We start from the raw sequence: 21515 nt of genomic DNA, 5'->3' as shown, positions 1-21515 counted from the left end.
TGCACCCCCATGTTTATTGCTGCTTTATTTACAATTGGAAAAACATGGAAGCAGCCCAAATGCCCAAAAGTAGATGACTGGATTAAAAAGATGTGGTGCATATATACAGTGGAATATTACTCAGCAACCAAGAAAGAGAAACACATGCCTTTTGCAGCAACATGGATGGAGCTGGAAAAGATCATGCTTAGTGAAATAAGACAGAAAGAAAAGGAAAAATACCGAATGGTTTCACTCATAGCAGGAGTATAAAGGACAGGGGAGAAAATAATAATAACAGTAAACAGCTATATACCAGAGACATTTTGTGGGGTGGAGCAGGGAATGGGATCACAAACAGTGGGGGGAGGGAAATGCACTGGACTATGGTGATGGCACATGGGTGCTTTGGTGATGAGAAGCCCACAGGGATTACAACTGAGATGGAATAAGGCACAAAGTGATGTAAAAATAAATTATTATATTATTTTTAAAAAAATTTTTAAAGGCAGGTTTATTAGGAAAAGGAGTAAAATAGGAGAGACACCTGCAAAATTGACCGTGGGCTCAAGAGCTGCCTCTTGCCCTAAATTCTCTTTTTCTCTCTGCTTTCCTTTCCATCTGTGAGCCATTCTCTAGGCATATAAATGGGCAAGATGATTTTTATGCCATCTCCTTTATTCCCAGCCCACTGAATATGCATGTATGGCATTAACTATGACAGAATCATGCTTCCTTATTTGATTTGACTTGACGCAGAACAGATGGATGAACACAGTAAGCTCAGAGACCTGCAGTTTGCATCTTCCTTGACACCTTTGGAAAATAGCATAGAACTGCATAGTGCTTTAATAGTTTTAGATGTTTCTGGCATTTTTTCTTACAAGGCTTATTATGGTCAGAGTGTTGATGTTTCTGCTGTCCTAAAATTCATATATCCAAACTTCATATGCATGGTATTAGGAAGGGAGCCTTTGGGAAGTGATTAGCCCATGAGAGTGGAGCATTCAGAAATGGGACTGGTGACCCTATAAAAGAGACCAATTCCTCGTTCTTTCTGCCAGGTAAGATTATAAGATGTCTGAAATCACTCCAGGGCCCCATGGGGCATTCCGGTGCCCTGATCCCAGACTTCCAGCCAACACAGCTGTAAGAAATACATTCCTATTATCAGCCATCCAGTCTGTGGTGTTTTGTTATAGCACCTTGCACAGATTAAGACATCATTCATTACAGAGAAGCGTGGACACTGACAAGAGCTGCAAGGCTGATATCCATTCATTCATCTTTCCAAGTCAAATCCAAGTCATCTGGACTGGGAAGATTTTCCCTTTCTGTTCATCTCTCTACCATTGGGCTCTATTTATTTATTTTTCTCTAATTGAGGCGATAATATGGCACCCCTACCAGACACCCTAATCTATAAACAGCATCATACATTCACCACCAAGGCACATATAATCCACCACCATAGTCATTAGATTCTTTTTAATCCCTCAGTGAAGATATTTTCTGCACTGTATCAGATCACATTAAATTATTTTTAATTAGGGGTTCAAGGAAACTCGAAGAAGATTCACATTAAAAGAAAATATATTGGTCATTTTCAAATGAGAAGCATTTAAATGTTTAGGAACAAAGCCACAGTTGAATCTTTGTGGGTTTTGTGCACAAATCTCACCACTTACAATGAATAGTGGGAGAGGATACTGCATTTTTTTAGCACTGACAGACTTAGCCTGTGTTTTGGCTCCTCCTTATCTTTGACTACCATCTGCAGCCTGTGTGCTAATATCCTTATACATGCTCATTCTGTTAGGACAGGATGGCTATGAGTTGGCCATGCAGGGCTCTGAAACTTGTTAATCCAGGCCCCATGGCAGATGCTGATAAAAGTTCCTCTGAACAGGGAACAGCTAGGTACTGTATCAGGACAGGGAAAATGAGGCCTTGTAAGCCCTTGAGGAACACACAGAATACACCCTGAGAAAGTCCCCCAAAATTTAAAGCAGCTTGAAGGTGAGAGATGATCAAGGACACTCATATCAATAAAGACCAAGAAGGAACTTCATACCACCTAGGTGACCAACAGAGGAAGCATGATGTCATGTGATGCTATTCCCGGCTCACAGTATAAACATGGGGATACATGCCTTTTCCAGGGGTGTATTTCTTCACCTTCAGCATGATGAAGCACGAGGATGTGGAGGAAGTCTACGTATACCTCATGCACAATGGCAACACGGTGTTCAGCATGTACAGGTGGGTGGTCTTTTCTGTCACAGGTAGTGCTGCCTACCATTGTTGGCCCAGATGAAGGTCAATGCCAGGGACGTGTATAGGAACGGACAGAGCCCACATGGATTCTACTCTCACTGGCACTCCTATGCACCCATACATGACGAGATTATAGCTCTTTGGGAAGGAATAAACCTGATGAACTTGACCATCAGCATGTTGGCAAGAGGCCTTGAGTAATACTAGTGACAGTCCCTATAACTCATCACTTGTATTCTGTCCTGAATCATTATCTCTTCCCCATATCTTCTGCCCTGCCTCCATCCCTCTTGCTCAGAGGCGAGCGTGGGTGATGGTCCTCTCCAGCATTTCCACAGGCTGGCAGATGGGGGCTGGGAGTATCCTTGAAGGCTGCACAGTCATTCTTGGGCCCCTTGACAATGTAAAGAGAAAGAGATGAAATAGGTAGGAGGGTGCTGCTGCCATCAAGAAGCCTGGAACACAGTGGGTGGGCAGATCAGCATCTTTGGCCTACTCATGGGGAACGATGAGGTGGCAGAAGGGGAGGAGGGAATTGTATAAGGATTGAAAGGGTGTCATCCACCTGGATTTTTTTTTTTAAGATTATTTATGCTTACAGAACTGGGGTACAGGCCAGAGGTGTGGTGGGTGAAAGGATTCACCAGAGACAGAGTGGGGAGCAGAACAGGCACACTGACAGTACACTGCTGAGGGGAGCAGCAGGCGGGTCAGGAGAGGTCTGCCGCGCCATGTGGGTCAGCTCCCTGGCGGGGGATGAACTGGTGCTGCAGTAGCTTTGTAGAGCTTCATAATGCGGTTGTGCATAACCCGTTGTGCCTCCAGGGAGAGCCACCCTCCCAACCCCACCCCCCTGGATTTTTGAGGGATGCAGGCTGGTGAAAGTAACTCCACTGGTTAGAAAAATGGGGAAAATTGATTTTGGTAAAAAGCAGGCTGTCCACTGCAAACACTAAATACTTGGTGCTTTTTTATTTTCCAGCTATGAAACCAAAGGGAAATCAGATACATCTAGCAACCACGCAGTGCTGAAGCTGGCCAAAGGGGATGAGGTTTGGCTGAGAATGGGCAACGGAGCTCTTCATGGGGACCACCAGCGCTTCTCCACCTTTGCAGGGTTCCTGCTCTTTGAAACTAAGTAAATACTTGAATAGACCAGATCCGCTGTGGGGAAGACTTGTAACTGAGCTGGTACCATGATGATACGAGGGACATTAGAGTTGAAGGTCCGACATGTTATACATAAAAAACTCTTTACATTGTGTTGTTACATTACTAGATGCACCAGGACGCTACAGGACTCAGGGGCTCCGAAGAATGAACCACAAAGCCTCTTCTCAAGGGACTGTAACAAATACACTCAGCACCTTTATCACTTTATCCCTAAAAGAGAGTGCCCTCTGCACACAGGTCCCCAGCAGAGAAATCATTTGCCGAGAATTTTAGCTACTCTGTCTCTAATAGCATCTTTTAGGAACCTCTGAGGTTTGGGGGTCATCTTTCTTGATACCATTTCAGAGACTAGGATGCATTGATTATGATGGGGCCAGGGCAAGAAGAGGACCTGGGTATTAGAAACGTTTGTGAAACCTAGGGTAGGAAACAACACTTCGACCTGGTGGGTCAATATTCATCAATAAAGTATGTATGCATATATATGTATGTATGTATGTATGTATATGTATATATACATATATACATATATATATACACACACAGACACACATATATATATATATTAGGGGTTCATGTTAACTTTTAGGTAGCAAAAGTATTCACATGCTGACAAAAAAAATACTCCACCTTCTTTATAAGGATACTACTGTTATTAAATATTGATTTTATTCACTTGTAGTTTTTGAAATAGAATTTTCTCATGATCCAGAATTGGGCTTATTGAGGTATCTGGCTTTATCAGACTGGCTCATTCCCACTTAACAGATCTTGGTTGACTTTGGTCTGTAGAATCAGCTGGGTGAGTGCAGGTACATGTACTACAATGTAATCTCCTTTCCTCTCAATTTAGAAATCCCCTTATTGAACTTTACATACTTGTTAAAGGAGCTGTAACTCAATTATACAGAGTCAAACTGAGAGATACAAAGTATAAAGATATCCCACTTTGGAGAACATAAGAAAATCTCAACTTTTTTTTTTAAATAAAATATGATGATTGCCTCTGTTACTATACGTAAAATTCAGAGTGGTCGTGCCACTGACTTCTGCTTATTCCTCTGACTTCTGCCTATTCCTCCCCAAATATCTATTTTTAAGGGATTACACTTGCCAATGAAATGGTATTCATGAGACTGTGCTGTAAGTTTTGAAGATAGTACCAAAATTGGTTTATTTTATCCTGATACTAGATAATATTTAGATGGCATTTCTCCTCTCTGAGAAATAGCATATGATTGATTGCTTTAGAAATAGCTAGACTTGTTTTATTTTCTGTCACAGTTTGGACAGGAAACTAGGGCTTTAACTTTGGGCTTACTTGTATCAATAACCTCCTAAGGCTAGGAGCAGAGAGAATTTGGTTTATCCTCTTAGCTAACTTAGTACCCAATGTCATAAATACTTTGTGTAACTGCAATGGCAATAGACATGTGAATGTTGCTTGCTTCCCAAGTGGATTTTAGATCTAAAGAACATACATTGCTAGTAAAGTGGCTTAGAGGAAGATATTTGCCTGGCTTTAGATAAAACTGAGACAAGGAAAATGTAATAAACATTATATGGAAATCGACACCCCTTTGTAAAGTGGACTGTTTTATAATGTTCTTAATAAAGTTGAATAGCTACACAAGTGTAATTCACTATGGGTTGTTAACACAAAGCTAAAATATTTTCATGCAGATAGATAAGTGAATAGTCTTACAATTGATGACAGAGGCAGAGAGCAGTCACTTAACTATAAAAACAACACTTTTCAGTTATTTCATTGTTATAACTCCAGCCCTCTGAAACTTTAAGAAAATGATATTTTATTTTTTGTTAGAGTAACATTGATTATGCCATTATATAAAGTTCAGTGGTTCATTGTTGAGAATCAACATGTGTGTCTACAACATTAAGTTCACTCCTGAAAGTCCAAATGTATCTTTCATTGTCCTATTTCCCCCCAATTTATTCACTCTCCCTTCCTGCTTCCCTTCAGGTAAGCATTAACTGGTCTTACAATACAAAAATTTTTTTTCATAGATTTCATCCTTTTCATAGCTGAGTAGTATTCCAGTCTCTGTGTGTATGCGCATATGCATAGGTCACATCTTCTTTATCCAACGGTTAGTTGATGTGCTCTTTGGTTACTACCAGTTCCTGGTTATTAAACATGGTGTGATAATAAACATGGAGGTGCTTATATCACTTCAAACTTGTGCTTTTGCATTTTTTAGGTAAAAATACCCAAAAGTGGGATAACTGAATAATACATAATTTCTATTTTTAAGGTTTTAATCTGGTAAAACATGATTCAAGTATAGATGTTCCTAATCACAAAGGGAGAGGTGAGAGGTACCAAGCAGTTACTGTTTCATGCAATTCTAAATCCATTGGCCAGATATTAGAAGTTCCTTAATCAATTTAAGGTTTGTAAATACTCAATAAGGGCTTGAAAGAAATGAGAGGCTTTTTTAAAAAAGTATAGCCATACTAACATTTCACACACATAAATATTTCATATCTAATATTCAGTTCTTAAAAATACCCCCAACTATTTCATAATTATCTTTTATAGTATGTTTGTTTAAATCACAATTCAAAACAGGATTTATACAGAACATTTGACTGATATATTTGTTTCAAAACCATCAATGACTTAGATACTTTTTCATTTACTTATTACTTGATTTTCAAATGATAAATAAATGGCAACTTCCTCTTTCTGCATTTACAATAAACAGAAAATGTGTTCAATTAGATTCAATTCAATCTCCTTCCAAAAAATTCATGGTTGGTGTTGTCTACTGTATCATAGCAGGAGGTCCATAATGTCTTGTCTCTTTTTATGATATTAAAATTGATCAGGGGGTTCAAAGTATCTTAGCTGGCTCCACATATTATAAAATTCCTCCCTTGACTTTTTGCTTAATGTTTCTAGTAGTGATTGATAATTATAGCATACAAGCATTATATCTTTAACATTTGCAAAACAGTGATGTTTAAAAAACAAGATTCTTTTAAGCACTATTTGGTTATCCCCAAGACATTGTTCAGGTGGAAGGCAAGATAAATACTTATTTTTTCACTTTGAATTTACCAAATTTTTACAGTGACCCCTAATGAAGTCTTTTTAAAAGCATTATTATCATTAATTCATGATTTTTAAAACATTTAAAGCATTTCAATCCACCACAGTCAGTATTTTAAATAATGGCCCTAACTTAATATTCACTGGGGCGTCCTTCAAATTAGCTCTAGTATCAGGCTTATGATGGTGCAATCTCCCGGTCAAAGGTGAGTGGAAACTCTATCCAGACTTGGCACCTAACCTGACTTTAATGCTGTGACCTTGAATGTGACTCCAGCAGCCTAGACTTTTCCACATCCTGTCAATTGCCTGAATTCAGCTTTCTCAGGCAGTCATGTAAACTAACATTCTTTCAGTGAATTCTTTTGTATTTAAGCCAAGAATTCCAACTGATCAAAGAGGAAGGAACAGAAATTGAGACACCAGTTAACATTAGGTAGAGTGAAAAAACAAATTCGGTGAAGGGCAATATAGTATTTATATAAATTAAAACCATGGTGTGACAATATATTTTGTCTAGGCAAAGCATATTATAGACATTGAATAGTGATAGAAGTTGGGAGATTCAATGGACGGTGGATGAAAATGATGGATGTGCTTGTGTTTTGAAAGCTGGACTAAAGGACAGAGATAAAGTCACCTACCTCTGGCTCTACAATTTCCTAGAAATGTGAAAGATTATGTCAGATCACTCACACCCAGGTCAAATTAAGAAGAAAACATTTTTTGAAAATAGTACAACTATTTGCGATTTTAAAATTTAGTGTATTTTAAAAATATTGTGCATGAGAGTAAAAAGTCTGAAATGTTAGTTATCTGTAGAAATGACAGGTGAGAAATCAAAAACTTTATTTTTTTTTTTTCAGCAGCATACGGCAAGTTGATTAAGGAAAAAGAGTAGAAAGGAGATGTCTGCATAGACACAGGTGGGCAGTCAAACGGGACAAGGTCGGCTCAAAAATACTTTTAGCATTCCCTCATTTGGTTTTGACTCTCCCTCCAAAGCCCATCTACTGTAAAAATTGTCTCCTTAGTATACCTTGAATTTTTCAAAGAGGTATGCAATACACAAAGTTCCTAATTCTGCAGAGAGCCCATCTAGATCTCCCCACTTTCAGAGAAGTCATCTCCAACATCACAATGTCTTGGTTTTTTCATTGTAAGACATTGAATATGTCACTTCCCCTACATGATTTCTGATCACCGCAAAAACTATTTAATTTAGAACACATTGTCTTCTTAAAGAGGACAAAACTGAAGAATCAAAATGTGCCCAGGAGCTCACAGCTGATTGATTGGTAAGAGCTCCAGCTAGGGCCACTACATATTTACCTTTGGACACATATCTGCAGGTAGGATAAAGAGTGGATTTGAGGGGTAGGTACAGGTACTGAAGCAGAATGGTAGAATGGGTCTGTAAGACAAAGGATATTTGAGATTGTAAAATTGCTGGGGTTTGGTGATGCACTGGCAGTGAGGAGAGAGGGAGGAATCAAAGATGGTTCCTGTCGCAAGCAAGAAATAGGTTTCAGTCAGAGGTTGGCTCTCAAAGAGGATTTTATTTATATTAAGCAAAAACCAACCCAAAGTGCCTTCAGCCAAAGTCACAGCACAGTATGTTCTGGAAGTCTCTAGGCTTAATTTGGTCAGTGAGTTTGTTTACATTGCATAGGTCATATCTACATATCCTTACTCATGTCTACATATGCTCCTTACAGGCCCCCTATTTCTGCCTTGGGTCACCTGATACATGGGTTATATAGACTCTGGCACAGAAGAATGGGCCCTTTGCCCTATTCGACAAAAAATTCACTAAAGAGAGCTAGATGTAGGCTAGCACTTTGGAATTGTTTATTAGAGACTCATACATGGGAGAAATAGTACTAGAAAGGAAAATTTAGCCTGACTCCAAGAAAGGCTTTAGGAGGAGATACTTAAAGGGTAGGTACATCCAGGGTCCTCCCTGGTGGCGCGGCAGGTTAAAGCACAGCACTAAGAAGCTAAAGTCACTTCTGCATGAGTTCGATCCCCGCCCCGGAGGTGACCCACATAGCGTGGCAGACCTCTCCTGACCCGCCTGCTGCTCCCCTCAGCAGTGTATTTCATCACATCAGCCTGTTCGCTCCTCGCTGTGTCTCTGGTGAATCCTATCACTGCCCCTGCACCTCTGGCCTATACCCAGTTCTGTATGCATAAATAAATCTTAAAAAAAAAATCATAGCTAGTTCTGGGTTGGCCTGTAATCCACTATGTACAGACAAGTAACTGCCAACTGTATGTGCAAGTTCTCGGCCTCCTCCCCCAGAAATTGTGAGATTATTCTTGTGTTGTGCCAAATTGTTCAGGATGCTGGGACAGGGCTCCCCAGTCCATGATTTACTCCACCTACTCAAACAGTTCCTTGAGTAATTCTTACCTAATGGCTCACAAGTTCACAATTTGTGTTATCAGGCTGTTTCAGATGGTGTCATGGGATGGGGTGGGTGGGGTGAGGGGTAAGGGTTGGTGGATGAAGGGGTTGCGTAGAAGGGAGGATTACTGAAGGGAGTTTGGCTCTGGTCAAGAGCATAGTCTGACTGTAGGCTTCTAGCCACTGACAGGAGAATATACCTTATGAATAAACCTCATTCATAAGGTTTTGAGGTTTTTCTTAACTTTAAGGCTTGACAGCCATAAAGGCTCAAATGGCACAACGGCCGCTGGTGTCACAACGACCAGAGAGTACTAGCGTCCTGAGAAGAGAGAGCCAGGCCCCAGATCCCAAGGTCAAGCCCCAATACAATTTAGGACTTGGCAGCAGGAGGAAAGAGAAACAGGGAGCCGCGAGGCGCTCCAGGGAGAAGCCCCGCCCCCGCGCACAACGGCTCCGCCCCCACGCACTCCGGCCCCGCCCCCGAGCACGAAGCCCTGCCCCGCACGCAGGCGCTCTAGTAGGGTGTCCGGCGGGTTCCCGGGGAGCGGGTGAGCGAGGTGCGGCCTGCCGGGTCACCTCCTCCTTCAGCCGGCTCTTCGGGCTGCCATGGCGCTCCGGGGCATCTCTGTAGTGGAGCTGGCCGGCCTGGCCCCTGGTCCGTTCTGTGGCATGGTCCTAGCGGACTTCGGGGCGCAGGTGGTGCGAGTGGACCGACTGGGCTCCGCCGGCGACGTGAGCCATTTGGGTCGGGGCAAGCGGTCGCTGGCTGTGAATCTGAAGCAGCCGCAGGGAGCGTCGGTGGTGCGGCGCCTGTGCGCCCAGGCGGACGTGGTGCTGGAGCCCTTCCGCCACGGTGAGCCCCCGGGGCCTCCGCGGGGCCACCGCGGGGCCGGGCCGGGGAACGTCCCCGCAGGAGGGAGGGGCCGCCCCGTTTGTGGGAGGCCAAGCCCACACCGTCTTTGCTCCTTTGCTTCGGGGACGCTTCCCTGTCAACTGTCTTTCTAGACCTTTTCGTTGCATTTGATAAGGTCACATTTCCCGTGAGGTGATTTTCCACATTTGCACTTTCCAGCTTTTTGCTAATGACCCACTTCTATTCATATGCCTTTCTTAGTCTTTTGAGGGTCCTAAACCCTGTGAGAATCTTGAAAAGCCTTCTGTTCTCTGCCAGGCTTTGGGCAATTTTACTACCGTTTTGGGGGGGACAGTTAACCTTCTAAAACCACCTCCTGACTCAGGCTAACGCCCCAGCCCTAAATGCTGGTTCCCAGGTCCCAGCCTCGGCTCAGTTTTGCTTTTTTTACCCTCTGCTCTGGACCACACTATTGATCCCCATTGTTCGCACCTTTTCTAGACTGAGGATGCTCAGACCTGTAACTAGACCTCCCTCTTACAGAACAGCAAACTCTGGCTTCCTCAGGTCCTGAACATTTCCACCTGGCTGGCTGTCTCCCAGGCACTCCAGTTGTCAGACATCGCGTACATTGCGAAACAGCATCTCTATCTTTTGTATTACTAGTCACAGTGATTAACACCCAGTTGCCTGCTTCAGAAATTGTGCTTCCCCTGTGACTGCAAATCTTCCTATACCCCACCCCTCCCGGTGACCCCCGGTTCACTCATTCTTCCTTTCTTCGGGCCAGGGTTCTCTCTCTCTGCACCTGGGCTGCAGCTTCTCTGACACCATCATAAGTCTTTTTAAAGCCAATGCTTGCATCTAGCACCACGCTGATCCTTTCTCTACAGCTGCCAGAAGTAATCTTAGCTTTTCAGGTTATTATAGCTGTAAGTTGTACATGTTTGTTGATTGACTTCCAGGCACTTAAATATAATTCTCCCACATAGCCAGATTTGAAGGTTATGATCATAGTAATTTAATACATAAGATGGTGTTATAATTCAATAATTACCCCATTTGAAGATGAACTAGATGCAACATGGTTAAGTAAATTGTCCTAGGTGCCTTAATTAGGGGAAAGGTGAAGCTCTAAATACATTTGTAGCCTCCAGGTGAAGGGTTATGGGTGCTGTTTCCTACCTAGGAAACTAAGTTCTTTTGTAATTTAAGACAGTTTTGACAAGACAGAGTTTATTAAGTAATCTTTATTGCTTTGATACCTAGGGACTTTGTGTTGGTACCTGGATATTATGCAATAAATATTGTACTTGATAATTTAAGAGCTCTCAGGTGCTGTTGTAATTAACCTTTCTTTTCACAGATACTTACTGAGCCTTTTTTTGAAGGCGCTGATGCTAGGCATTGTAGAGACCTGTGAGAATAGGTCAGGGGAGTCCTGTGGGAGCACCTTCTAAGCTGGTAAGGAATCATATATAGACAGAAGTACAGCTTGAGGCAGAAGATGGCACTGATGTTGGCATGGAAAAAGAAAAGGCCCTAAAAATCTTTCAAAAGCAATTTTTTAACCAAGTAATGATCTAGGGTAACTGTTTTCAAGGAAACAAACCACTTTTAACAAATTACTAGTGAGAAGGTCCAAGAAGTTGTAAAGGGACTGGCTAAATGTATGAAATGCGCACCCCAGGTATTGAAGAAATGTAGATTTGCCTGAAGGGGAATAGGGAAGTTCTAGAAGGAAGTAGTGCCATAGGGCAGAAAGCACACATCCCAAAAATGGTGGCCTCACTCTGGGTCGTTATTACTAGAATCAATCTGTAAGCCAGTATCAAATGTTATTGGTATGACTGCAAGAGGGTTGTTTCATGTGTGCTGTGTGTCCCACAGAGGAAGCATTATACCCATCCTTGATTCATGCTCTCATAGAAAAAGTGGTGATTTTTTTCTTGAGGTGTCATGGAAAAACTGCAGCTTGGCCCAGAGATTCTGCGCAAGGAGAACCCAAAGCTTATCTATGCCAGGTTGAGTGGATTTGGACAATCAGGAAAATTCGCTGAGAGAGCAGGTCATGACATCAACTATTTGGCTTTGTCAGGTATGTTGAAAAATAAATTTCTCTACGTTCTATTTGTTTCCAATCAGGTTCTGCAGTTAAACTTATTAAAAGGAATGTTTACGATGAAAATGTAAATATCAGAATCAGTAAGAAGGAGCATAGTTGTTTAAAAAGGGTTAATTTGTCTCTTCCATCTTTCCCCTTGAGGGATAACATACTCTCCCTGGGAACATTTACTTACTACAGTAATGGAGTCAACTCTCAGGCAAACCCCTACAAAGAAGTAGGAAACATAGGTGTAATGGAAATGGTTCTCCGTGTTGTGAAAATTCTGATGAGTCTGATTCTGACACTCCTCTTCCCCAACCTGTATTGAAAATCATCTGAGTCACCATTTCAAATGTCTGTGAAAACTAGAAAAAGCCAATGGTTTTCAGGCTGTAATATCACGTTATTAAAAATGTTGCCTGTAACTATGTCTTGGAATGGCCTAAATCTTAAATTCTGCAAATTATGTGTTGTTGATTAAAGGAAGTCTCAATTTTCCTGTGAGGACACATTTAGTTAAAGAATGGGTGTAGCTGCATGGGACTTGGTGATGGCACACCATAGTCGGTGATGGGAAACCCATGGGGATTACAATTGAGATGGAAAAAAAAATTTTCCAAATTGTTTTAACATTAACTTTTTTTTTTCTTTAAAAAAAAAGAATGAGTGTAGCATTGATTTTTCATATCTACTTTAAAGTGTAATCCTTTTCTTTTTTGTGTGTCTGATTATTTTCTTTCATCTCTGAAATAAGAATGAAAGTCCACCATACTGTGGCTAAGGCATCAACTCAATTTTCCCCAAACTTCTTCAGTAAAAAACTTAGTGGTAAAATTCTTAAAAGAGTATAAATAAAGTTTTAGAGAAGTAAAAGACAAAAACCTAAGTCCCTTGCTGGAGGGGGAGCCTGTCGATAAATACGTTGAATGGGTCTAGGTTTATGTACTAGTTTTCACTCACGTCAGCAACTACAGAGTTGGTTATTTCTCTAAGATGTTCATATATTTGCTTAAAACAGAGTTTAAATGTGCAGTTTGTGGTTCCCAATTTTTTTTTTTTACTGCTGTAGGTGTGCTGTCTAAACTGGGCAGAAGTGATGAGAACCCATATGCCCCGCTGAATCTCCTGGCCGACTTCGCTGGGGGGGGCCTTATGTGTGCCCTGGGCATCGTGCTGGCTCTCTATGAACGCGCATGTTCTGGCAAAGGGCAGATCATTGATGCAAACATGGTAAGTTCACCAGAGAGGGAAGGGGTGGGGAGTGGTGAAGAGGCCTGCGGATTGTTCGCCAGTATGACGTGGCAGCCTCACATCCTTTCCTGCACACAGTAATAGAAACATGAGATTTGAAGTTTGATGCAAGTGCTCAGAGATAACCCTTCCTTTTCTTCATATGCAGCAGAATGCCCTATTTGCATCATTTGTTTTTAGAGTCAGCTTTCTAAACCTTTTGTGATTCCCTGGACTCCTGTGTGGTTGTTCCACAATTTTCCAAAGTTATCTCTTACTCTAAGAATATAGTGTACAAGCACTCCACATTCAAAACTATCCTCTGGAAGTTTTTTTTTTTCAACAGATGGAGAAGATTTTTTTTTTAAAGATTTATTTATTTGTGTATACAGAACTGGGGTACAGGCCAGAGGAGCAGGGGTGGTGAGAGGCTTCACCAGAGACAGAGTGGGGAACAGAACAAGCAGATCGACAAAATACACTGCTGAGGGGTGCAGTAGGAACTCATGCGGAAGTGGCTTTCTATTCCCAGTGCTGTGCTTTAACCTGCTGCGCCACCAGGGAGGGCCCCCAGATGGAGAAGATTCTTACGGGTACAAAAGTAACACAGATCAGTCCAGCGTTTTTCTTGTAGGGGGCTCCCAGCATCGCAGTGCTTTGTTCTTTTCACTCTTTGACTGGTCACGGTCCCTGTGAGTTCTTCTAATCCTCAAAATAATGCTTCACTTTGGAACATGTTGGTTTTTTTAAAGAGGAGAAAACTAAAGAATCAAAATTCGTCCAGGAGCTCACAGCTGGTTGGTAAGAGCCCCACCCAGGGTCACTACACGTTTGGGTTTAGACACATCTTGGAGATAGGATGGAGACTGGATTTCAGGGAGACAAGACTGGAGGCACAGAGACCAGTTACCGGGTTCTTGCTGAGGGCTAGGGATGCGTGGTGGAGCAGTTATGGCAGAACGGGCTTGCATTCGAGGGCTGTTTGAGCTGTACCCTTGCTGGGGTTTGGTGATGCATTGGCTGTGAGGGGAGTGGGAGGAATCAGATGGGTCCCCTACTTCTGCCTTGGCTATCTTGATGGGGGGGGGGCAGGTGTCATTGGCATCCTTGGGGAAAGACTGCTGCAGGAGAGCCAGTTTGGCTCAGTGGCCAAGAGCACCCCAACAACAGACTTCTGCACCCCAGTGGTGCCATTTACTAGCTCCAAGATCTCGGGTGAGTGGTGGCCTTACTTAACTTCCCTATGCCTCAGTTTCCTTCTTTAAAAGGGAAAGAGTGTTATGTACTGCCTGGTAGTGCTGGAGAATTAATGAGTCCATCCATTGTTGACATTGTAATCAGTGGTGGCACTTTGTAAAATTTGTTATTGTGATGTTTATTCTGAGAAGAAAAGGAATCAGGTTTTGGCCTTTCCAAATCTGGAGTCCCTTCCAGGTACTTGGGACTCTTGGAGTCAGGGACTAGAAACAGGTTTCAGTGTCTTTGGGAGACACATGCGACAATGTGGCTGGCCCGCTAGTGGGGGGGATACAGGCCCCGGTTTGAGGAGTGAGCAGAAGAAAAGTTAGGGCCAAGATGGCCACGAGGAGAACCCGAGGGGATGGTTGTCATGGAAACAAAGGAAAGCAGATGTGCCAAGAAAAAGGAACGGTCAGAAGGTGAACCGGAGAGAACTCCGGAGTTTAAAACTGAGCCACGTAAATTGGACTTGCTCTTAGTCACCTTTGCAAACGCAGTTTCCCACCAGAATCCCCAGTCTTGGGACGTTGGCTGGCACCTCCTGCTGCGCTCAGGCTAAACACCCGCGTGGCCTTGCCCTGTTTCTGTGCCATCAGGGAACATCTCACATTGCCCGCTGTGGGCTGTGGCGGTGGCTGAAGTGATTTCAGTGTGTGGTTGACCTTTTGTGCCCTGGCCCAGTCAGAGCACACTGACGGTAGCGACAGCAGCCGCCCACCTGCTGTAGCAGTCAGCTTTGCGTTGGCCTATCCTCCTGGGAGCACACGCGCCCAGAGCGGGGTGTGTTCGCTCTCATTTGGTCTTAGAAACTTTCCCACTTGCATGGGTTAAGGCCCCGAGAGCTGGCTGCTGGAAAGGCGCCCAGGCAGTTTGACCCTGCGGGTCATCGCTGCCCTCTGCTGGCCTCTCTGGGCATGGTCCCGAGTGCACTGCCTCCAGGCTTGGAAAGGGAGTTCAAGGCTGTATACTTAGGAATCTTTTGAAATAATTACTGCAGACAAGTAATTGCTTTTCTATAATCTTATTAAATAGAAGACCATTGCTGCTTCATCAGATGCTGTCTGCTGAAAGAATTACATGACGAATGGGATAATAGTGAGATTTTTGTGTCTGTGAAAATGTGAACTTCAGTCCGGCTCGTGTTTGCGTGAGGGCATAGAGAGTGTTGGGTAATTACCCAAGGCCAACCGGTGCATTAAATGCATCATCACTTCCTCGTGTCCAGGAACCCTTGTGACACAAATAGTTGTGGGAGTTGATACGGAAAACCGGTAACTTGCAATCTTAGACTAGCGGTTTTCAAATGTTAGTGCCAGAAACATGACCCAGGTTAGTGTGTGGTGACCTGGGAGCTTTGCTTCCTAGCGCTGTTTCCTTGGTGACTCTGCAGTGAAGTGTGGAAAACAGGATCCATTTTGCTGCATTCATCCCTGCTCTGGGGCGATACCCCTGACCTGAGGGCAGGGGGAGGGGGTGGCCCAGGGGCTCTGAGACCCCATGATGACCGCGATGTGAAAGGCCAGTGGGAAATGTAGACTGTGGTTCCTGTGTGTAGAGGGGTTCTCATCTGTGGCCACGTGCTGTGTGGGCCAGGGGACAAGGGAGGTGTGCCCCTGGTAGCTGTGACAAGAACTTGTTGTACTGCAAAGGAGAGATGGGATTAGGTTAGAGCCATTTTGAACCCCAAATGAGCCCACCTGGACTTCGAAGTCTAATAGGACATCTTTTTTCAACAGACCCGTCAGTACACCCAGTATAGAAGAGGGATTGCGTGTGTGTGTCCGTATGCATATCTAAGATAAACTCCACTGTTTGGTGATGACAGATGTTCTGGACATAAATCGAAGTGTACATGAGATTTAAAGTAAAAAGGGAACATTGAGATGTATCCAAAGATAGGTTTTGTGTTTGCTTCACAGCTACTAATTGGGAGAAATTCCATGCTCATGGTTTGAATCAGTCGGTAACCTGGGAAATAGAAGGCTTTGATGGCTTTCTCCCAGGGGTTCAGGAGTCACCCGACTGTAAAAGCTGTGATGACAGGGGTAGCCCTTGTTCCCTCGGCCAGTGAGCCAGCCTTGTGATAATGAGTTTTGTGATAACAGGTTTGGAATTCCCAAAGTCAGTTGTCTAGCCTCAGAAACTTATATCCTTGCTACTGGTATTATGTTTCTGTCGTCACTTTTTAGTGATTATTCAGTATTCATCTATAGTTTTCTTAGACTTGGAGTCAAACTAGAATAAGCTAACTTTAATTATGTTTTACTTTTTTTTTTTTTAAGATTTATTTATTTGTGCATACAGAACTGGGGTACAGGCCAGAGGCTCAGGGGCGGTGAGAGGCTTCACCAGAGACAGAGCGGGGAGCAGAACAGGCAGATCGACGAAGCACACCGCTGAGGGGAGCAGCGGGTGGGTCAGGAGAGGTCTGCCACGCCATGTGGTCACCTCTGGGGCAGGTGGGAATAGAACTCATGCAAAAGCGGCTTTAGATTCTCAGTGCTGTGCTTTAACCTGCTGCACCACCAGGGAGGGCCTAATTATGTTTTACTTTTAAAATAAGATATGCTTCATGTGTCTGTCTGTATGTGTAGGTCCAGAAGACAGATTTTTAGAAATCCTTTTACTTTATTTTTAGCCAACTGTTTATAACATACGTAAATGTGCAGTCACTATATACCGAACTTCTGCGTATGTTTCACCTAGCTTTAAAAATGACCAGCATTGGTGGGAATGCAAACTAGTACAACCACTATGGAAAACTGTTTGGAGTTTCCTCAAACTGCTAAACATGGAGCTTCCCTACGACCCAGCAATCCCACTCCTAGGTATCTACCCAAAAGACACAAAAACACTGATTGAAAAAGATACTTGTACCCCCATGTTTATTGCTGCTTTATTTACAATTGGAAAAACATGGAAGCAGCCCAAATGCCCAAAAGTAGATGACTGGATTAGAAAGATGAGGTACATATACACAATGGAATATTACTCAGCAACCAAAAAAGAGAAACACATGTCTTTTGCAGCAACTTGGATGGAGCTGGAAAAGATCATGTTTAGTGAGATAAACCAGAAAGAGAAAAAAAAATACCGGATGGTTTCACTCATAGCAGGAGTATAATGGACCAGGCGAGAAAATAACAAGAATAATGAACAACCATATACCAGAGACATTTTGTGGGGGTGGAGTGGGGAATGGGATCAAAAACGGGGGGGGGGGAGGGAAATGCATGGGATTATGGTGATGGCACACGGGTGACTTGGTGATGGCAAACCCACAGGGATTACAATTGAGACGGGGGGAAAAAATGTACAAAATAATGTAAAAATAAACTTTTGTAAAATAAAAAAAAAAAATGACCAGCATTGTAGACAACTATCAGTCAGTGATATTCCACAGGGGAGGAGGGGGGGACAGAGACCAGAGGGAGGGTGGGCAAACACAAGGGACTATGGAGAGGGTGCATGGTGAATTGGTGGTGGGAATTCTCTAGGGACTACATCTGAGAGAAGAAAGCAAACATTGTACAAAAATGAGCAGCGGTGTAAAATATATACAACTAAATCAATTATATATTAAAAGACCTCTGCAAATCATGAATTAAATTGTTATCCTATGAAAATACATACATTTCCACACCCCCAAAATAGAGGTATGAACTTGTACCACTGAATCACATATAATGTAAATCAAAGTACTTCAATTAAAAATTACAATAAAAAATGATCAGCATTTTGACAGTCTCGTTTGAAAGAGAAACCAAGTCTCCTTGGAGCAGTAATTTCTGAACTGACTAGTTCGGAAACCAGCTCCACCGTACATTTGCACTAACTGAATTCCTCAACGAAACACCCTAAGTAGCCGTGATTCATGTGTTTATTGATGAGTTGTCTGAATTCAGATTGTATTCTTTTTCTTCACAGGTGGAAGGGACAGCCTATCTCAGCTCTTTTCTGTGGAAAACTCAAGAAAGCGGTCTGTGGGAACAGCCTCGAGGCTACAACTTGCTAGACGGTGGCGCCCCTTTCTACACGACCTATAGGACAGCAGATGGGGGGTTCATGGCCGTTGGCGCCATAGAGCCCCAGTTCTACAAGCTGCTCATTCAGGGTAAGTATTTCATGCGCTCCCTCTCCTCTTACCTGTGCCTGTCTTTAGTTTCTGTTTGAGGGCCCTGCTGACATTCTTGATCTCTTTCATTATCCACTTTATGATGAACATAATTAGGGCCATCATTAGATTGTGCATTTGAAAAAAAAATTGATAGGTAATTTTACAAGGCTACAAAAATTGTTTTGGGTTTTGAAAACAATCCCTACTGTGAGAGTTCAGTTTGTTTTACATTTTCTACTGGGTGGTTTGAGATACTTTTCCTGACCTGAGCGCCCACGCTGTATTCTTCCTTAAAAACGGGACTGTGGTGATGGCACACAGGTGACTGGTGGAAGGAAGCCCACGGGGATTACAACTGAGATGGAAAAATGCACAAAGTGAAGAATGATGTAAAAAAAATAAAAACAGGCCCTCCCTGGTGGCACAGCAGAGCGGGTTGGAGCGCAGCACTGCAAAGCTGGCTGTGGCCGTTTCAGTCTGAGTTTGATCCCCAGCCCGGAGGTGACCCACATGCCAGCAGACCTCTCCTGGCCCGCCCGCTGCTCCCCTCAGCAGTGTACTTTGTCCATCTGCCTGTTCTGCTCCCCGCTCTGTCTCTGGTGAAGCCTCTCACCACAACTGCCCCTCTGACCTGTACCCCAGTTCTGCCAGTACATGTTCTTGATCGATGTCTCAGAGCGGCTTCATGTCAGGCAGCGCCAGAGCACCAAGAGACTTTGATGACAATTTCGATGAACTCCGCTCTTGTCACTTGATGCATCCACAGTTTACCTTGCAGATTCTTGTTTTAGTGACATGTTGCCCCAAGTGAGCAGAAGAAATGGGATCTCTTCTTCCTTAATTAAATAATTGAGTTGAATATATTTTGTTTCTGTGAAATCTTTGCATTTAACATTTTCTTATACAGATGATTTAGTGTCGAAGGCGCTTCAGAACATACTATGAAGCGGAGGCACCCTGGTTACGCTGCATCTGCCTTCCAGCTTTGAGTCTGGTGTTTCACTGTCATGTGTGATAGCTTTTCAGGTGTGCCGGAGACCAGCTCTGGTGAACTGGATTGAGAGAGGAATCTGAAAGAATCTTGAAATAACTGATAGACACAAAGTCTAAGAGAAGCGGGACCCAGGGGACGCCGGCTTCTCAGCCCTAGCACAAGCGTCCCGCATGCCTGGTGCAACTCTTTTTTTTTTTTTTTAAGATGTATTTATTTATGCATATAGAACTGGGGTACAGGCCAGAGGTGTGGGGGTGAGAGGATTCACCAGAGACAGAGCGGGGAACAGAACTGGCAGTCGAAGAACGCTGCTGAGGTGAGCAGCGGGCGGGTCAGGAGAGGTCTGCTGTGCCATGTGGTCACCTCCAGGGCAGGGATCAAACTCATGCTGAAGCAGCTTTTGCTTCTCAGTGCTGTGCTTTAACCCACTGTGCCACCAGGGAGGGCCAAGCAACTCATTTTTATTAAGACCGACTGCCCCTCTCCCTTTTAGGTTAGTTACAAGGTAAAGCCTTATTCTCTTGGTGTTCAGCATTGATTTGGCACATTTTCACCAAGGTTCTGTGGCATCAGGTAGTTTTGTTCCCACACCTGTTTCTCCTTTAACTTAGCTTTGCTGGCAGAAGAAGGACATCACGGCTGGCCACGGGCCAGTCTTCCAGTCTTGACCTTGAGACTTTCCTTGCTTCTGCACTTTATGCCTCAGGGGTCTATTTTGATGCAACTGAAATGATTGTTCTTGCAAGTGTTAAAAGGCATTTCATAATCATCTATATTGACTTCACCAAATTTGTTATCGTTGGACAAACTGCAGAACAGAATGGTTATCTAGAGTACACAGGCCTTCTTTTTTGTCCAGAAATGAAAACTAAAACCAGAAGTTCTGAATTCACAGTTCTGGCAAAAAGATGCCACAGGAAGGGCTGAGCGGTGGGAGCGACACTCCCAGCCCAGAGCACACCAGGACCCAGGACAGGGGAGCGTGCTCTTACCACGCCTCGGCATCTGTGACTCATCGCTAGGGAGCTCACAGCTGTGGACACTGTGGTTCGGTTTCCATCAGCTTCCTTTATCATCATGCACAAGCAATTCTAAATGGCAGTGATGAGGTTTACTGACCTGAGTACTAAGCAATTTCTGCAGACATTGTTGAGTTCTAAACATACATGTAAGTTTGAGTAGCCATGTTTAATTTCTTATTCTTTCGTAAACATTGCTTTCGGGTTATTCGGAGAACTCCCAGTCTCATCCCAATGTTAGTGTAGTGAGCTCAAAACTTAACTTTCTTTGACTGCAGTTGTTCCACCAGAAGCATAATCATTGAAGGAAAGTTTTCTTTCAGGACTTGGGCTGCAGTCTGATGAACTTCCCAGTCAGATGAGTATAACTGATTGGCCAGAAATGAAGAAGAAGTTTGCAGATGCATTTGCAAAGAAGACAAAGGCAGAGTGGTGCCAGATCTTTGACGGCACAGATGCGTGCGTGACTCCGGTTCTGACTTTTGAAGAGGTTGCCCATCATCGTCATAACAAAGACCGGGGCTCATTTATCACAGATAAGAAGTTGGGCACAAGTCCTCGCCCCGCACCCCTGCTGTCCAATACCCCAGCTACCCCTTCTTCCAAGAGGGATCCTTTTGTCGGAGAACACAGTGAAGAGATCCTTAAAGAGTTTGGGTTCAGCCAGCAAGAGGTTGACAAGCTTAAGTCAGATAAAATTATTCAAAGTCATAAACCAAGAGCTAATCTCTAAGTTCCAAGCCCCATAGTCTAGAGTAATACATACAAGAGTGTGTGTGTAAACTTGAACCAGTATCATAGTGATCTGTTGCTTCTAATTAAGGAACAAGACTGATTCTGATTGTACAGCAACGATTGAATCTTGAAAATGGCTTTGGGCTATTTCACTTTATACTACATATGTCAGTTTTCTACCTCCCAGTTTACTTGAGAGATTATATTTGACGTTAAATTGCTTAAATACTTATACTTTAAATGAATTAATATATTGCTTTTTATTAAATAAAGCTTTTTTCCCCTCAAAAGTACACTGTGCTT

General features: G+C 43.2%; 2 protein-coding genes across 3 annotated transcripts in view; both read left to right on the top strand.

The window, feature by feature from the left end:
• The window catches only part of C1QTNF3 (C1q and tumor necrosis factor related protein 3), a 21301-nt gene extending 15694 nt beyond the window's left edge, over positions 1-5607 (top strand). For both annotated transcript variants that reach the window (XM_004678082.2, XM_004678083.2), the window contains exons 5-6: positions 2142-2241; positions 3239-5607. In XM_004678082.2, coding sequence (XP_004678139.1) covers positions 2142-2241; positions 3239-3398 — 260 coding nt within the window. In that variant the 3' untranslated portion in view covers positions 3399-5607. The remainder of the gene's footprint in view (positions 1-2141; positions 2242-3238) is intronic.
• A 3824-nt stretch (positions 5608-9431) lies between these two features.
• AMACR (alpha-methylacyl-CoA racemase) lies at positions 9432-21489 on the top strand. Its single transcript, XM_004678081.2, has 5 exons — positions 9432-9771; positions 11726-11869; positions 12948-13108; positions 18275-18461; positions 20801-21489. Exons 1-5 carry the CDS (start codon positions 9525-9527, stop codon positions 21208-21210), a joined length of 1149 nt encoding a protein of 382 aa, XP_004678138.1. The 5' UTR covers positions 9432-9524; the 3' UTR covers positions 21211-21489.
• The last annotated feature ends 26 nt before the right edge of the window (positions 21490-21515 follow it).

This window comes from Condylura cristata, unplaced genomic scaffold, assembly GCF_000260355.1.
Source record: "Condylura cristata isolate star-nosed mole 26May11 unplaced genomic scaffold, ConCri1.0 scaffold00007, whole genome shotgun sequence".
Lineage (NCBI taxonomy): Eukaryota > Metazoa > Chordata > Mammalia > Eulipotyphla > Talpidae > Condylura > Condylura cristata.
The sequence above is the reverse complement of the archived record's forward strand: the minus strand, read 5'-3'. Positions and strand labels throughout refer to the sequence as shown.

Excerpts from the sequence above, each read along its gene's own strand:
- AMACR (XM_004678081.2), top strand. The coding sequence starts at position 9,525 with ATGGCGCTCCGGGGCATCTCTGTAGTGGAGCTGGCCGGCCTGGCCCCT. Across the intron at positions 13,109-18,274 it reads AGATCATTGATGCAAACATG|GTGGAAGGGACAGCCTATCT; the intron begins GTAAGTTCACCA and ends TTTTCTTCACAG. Across the intron at positions 18,462-20,800 it reads CTACAAGCTGCTCATTCAGG|GACTTGGGCTGCAGTCTGAT; the intron begins GTAAGTATTTCA and ends GTTTTCTTTCAG.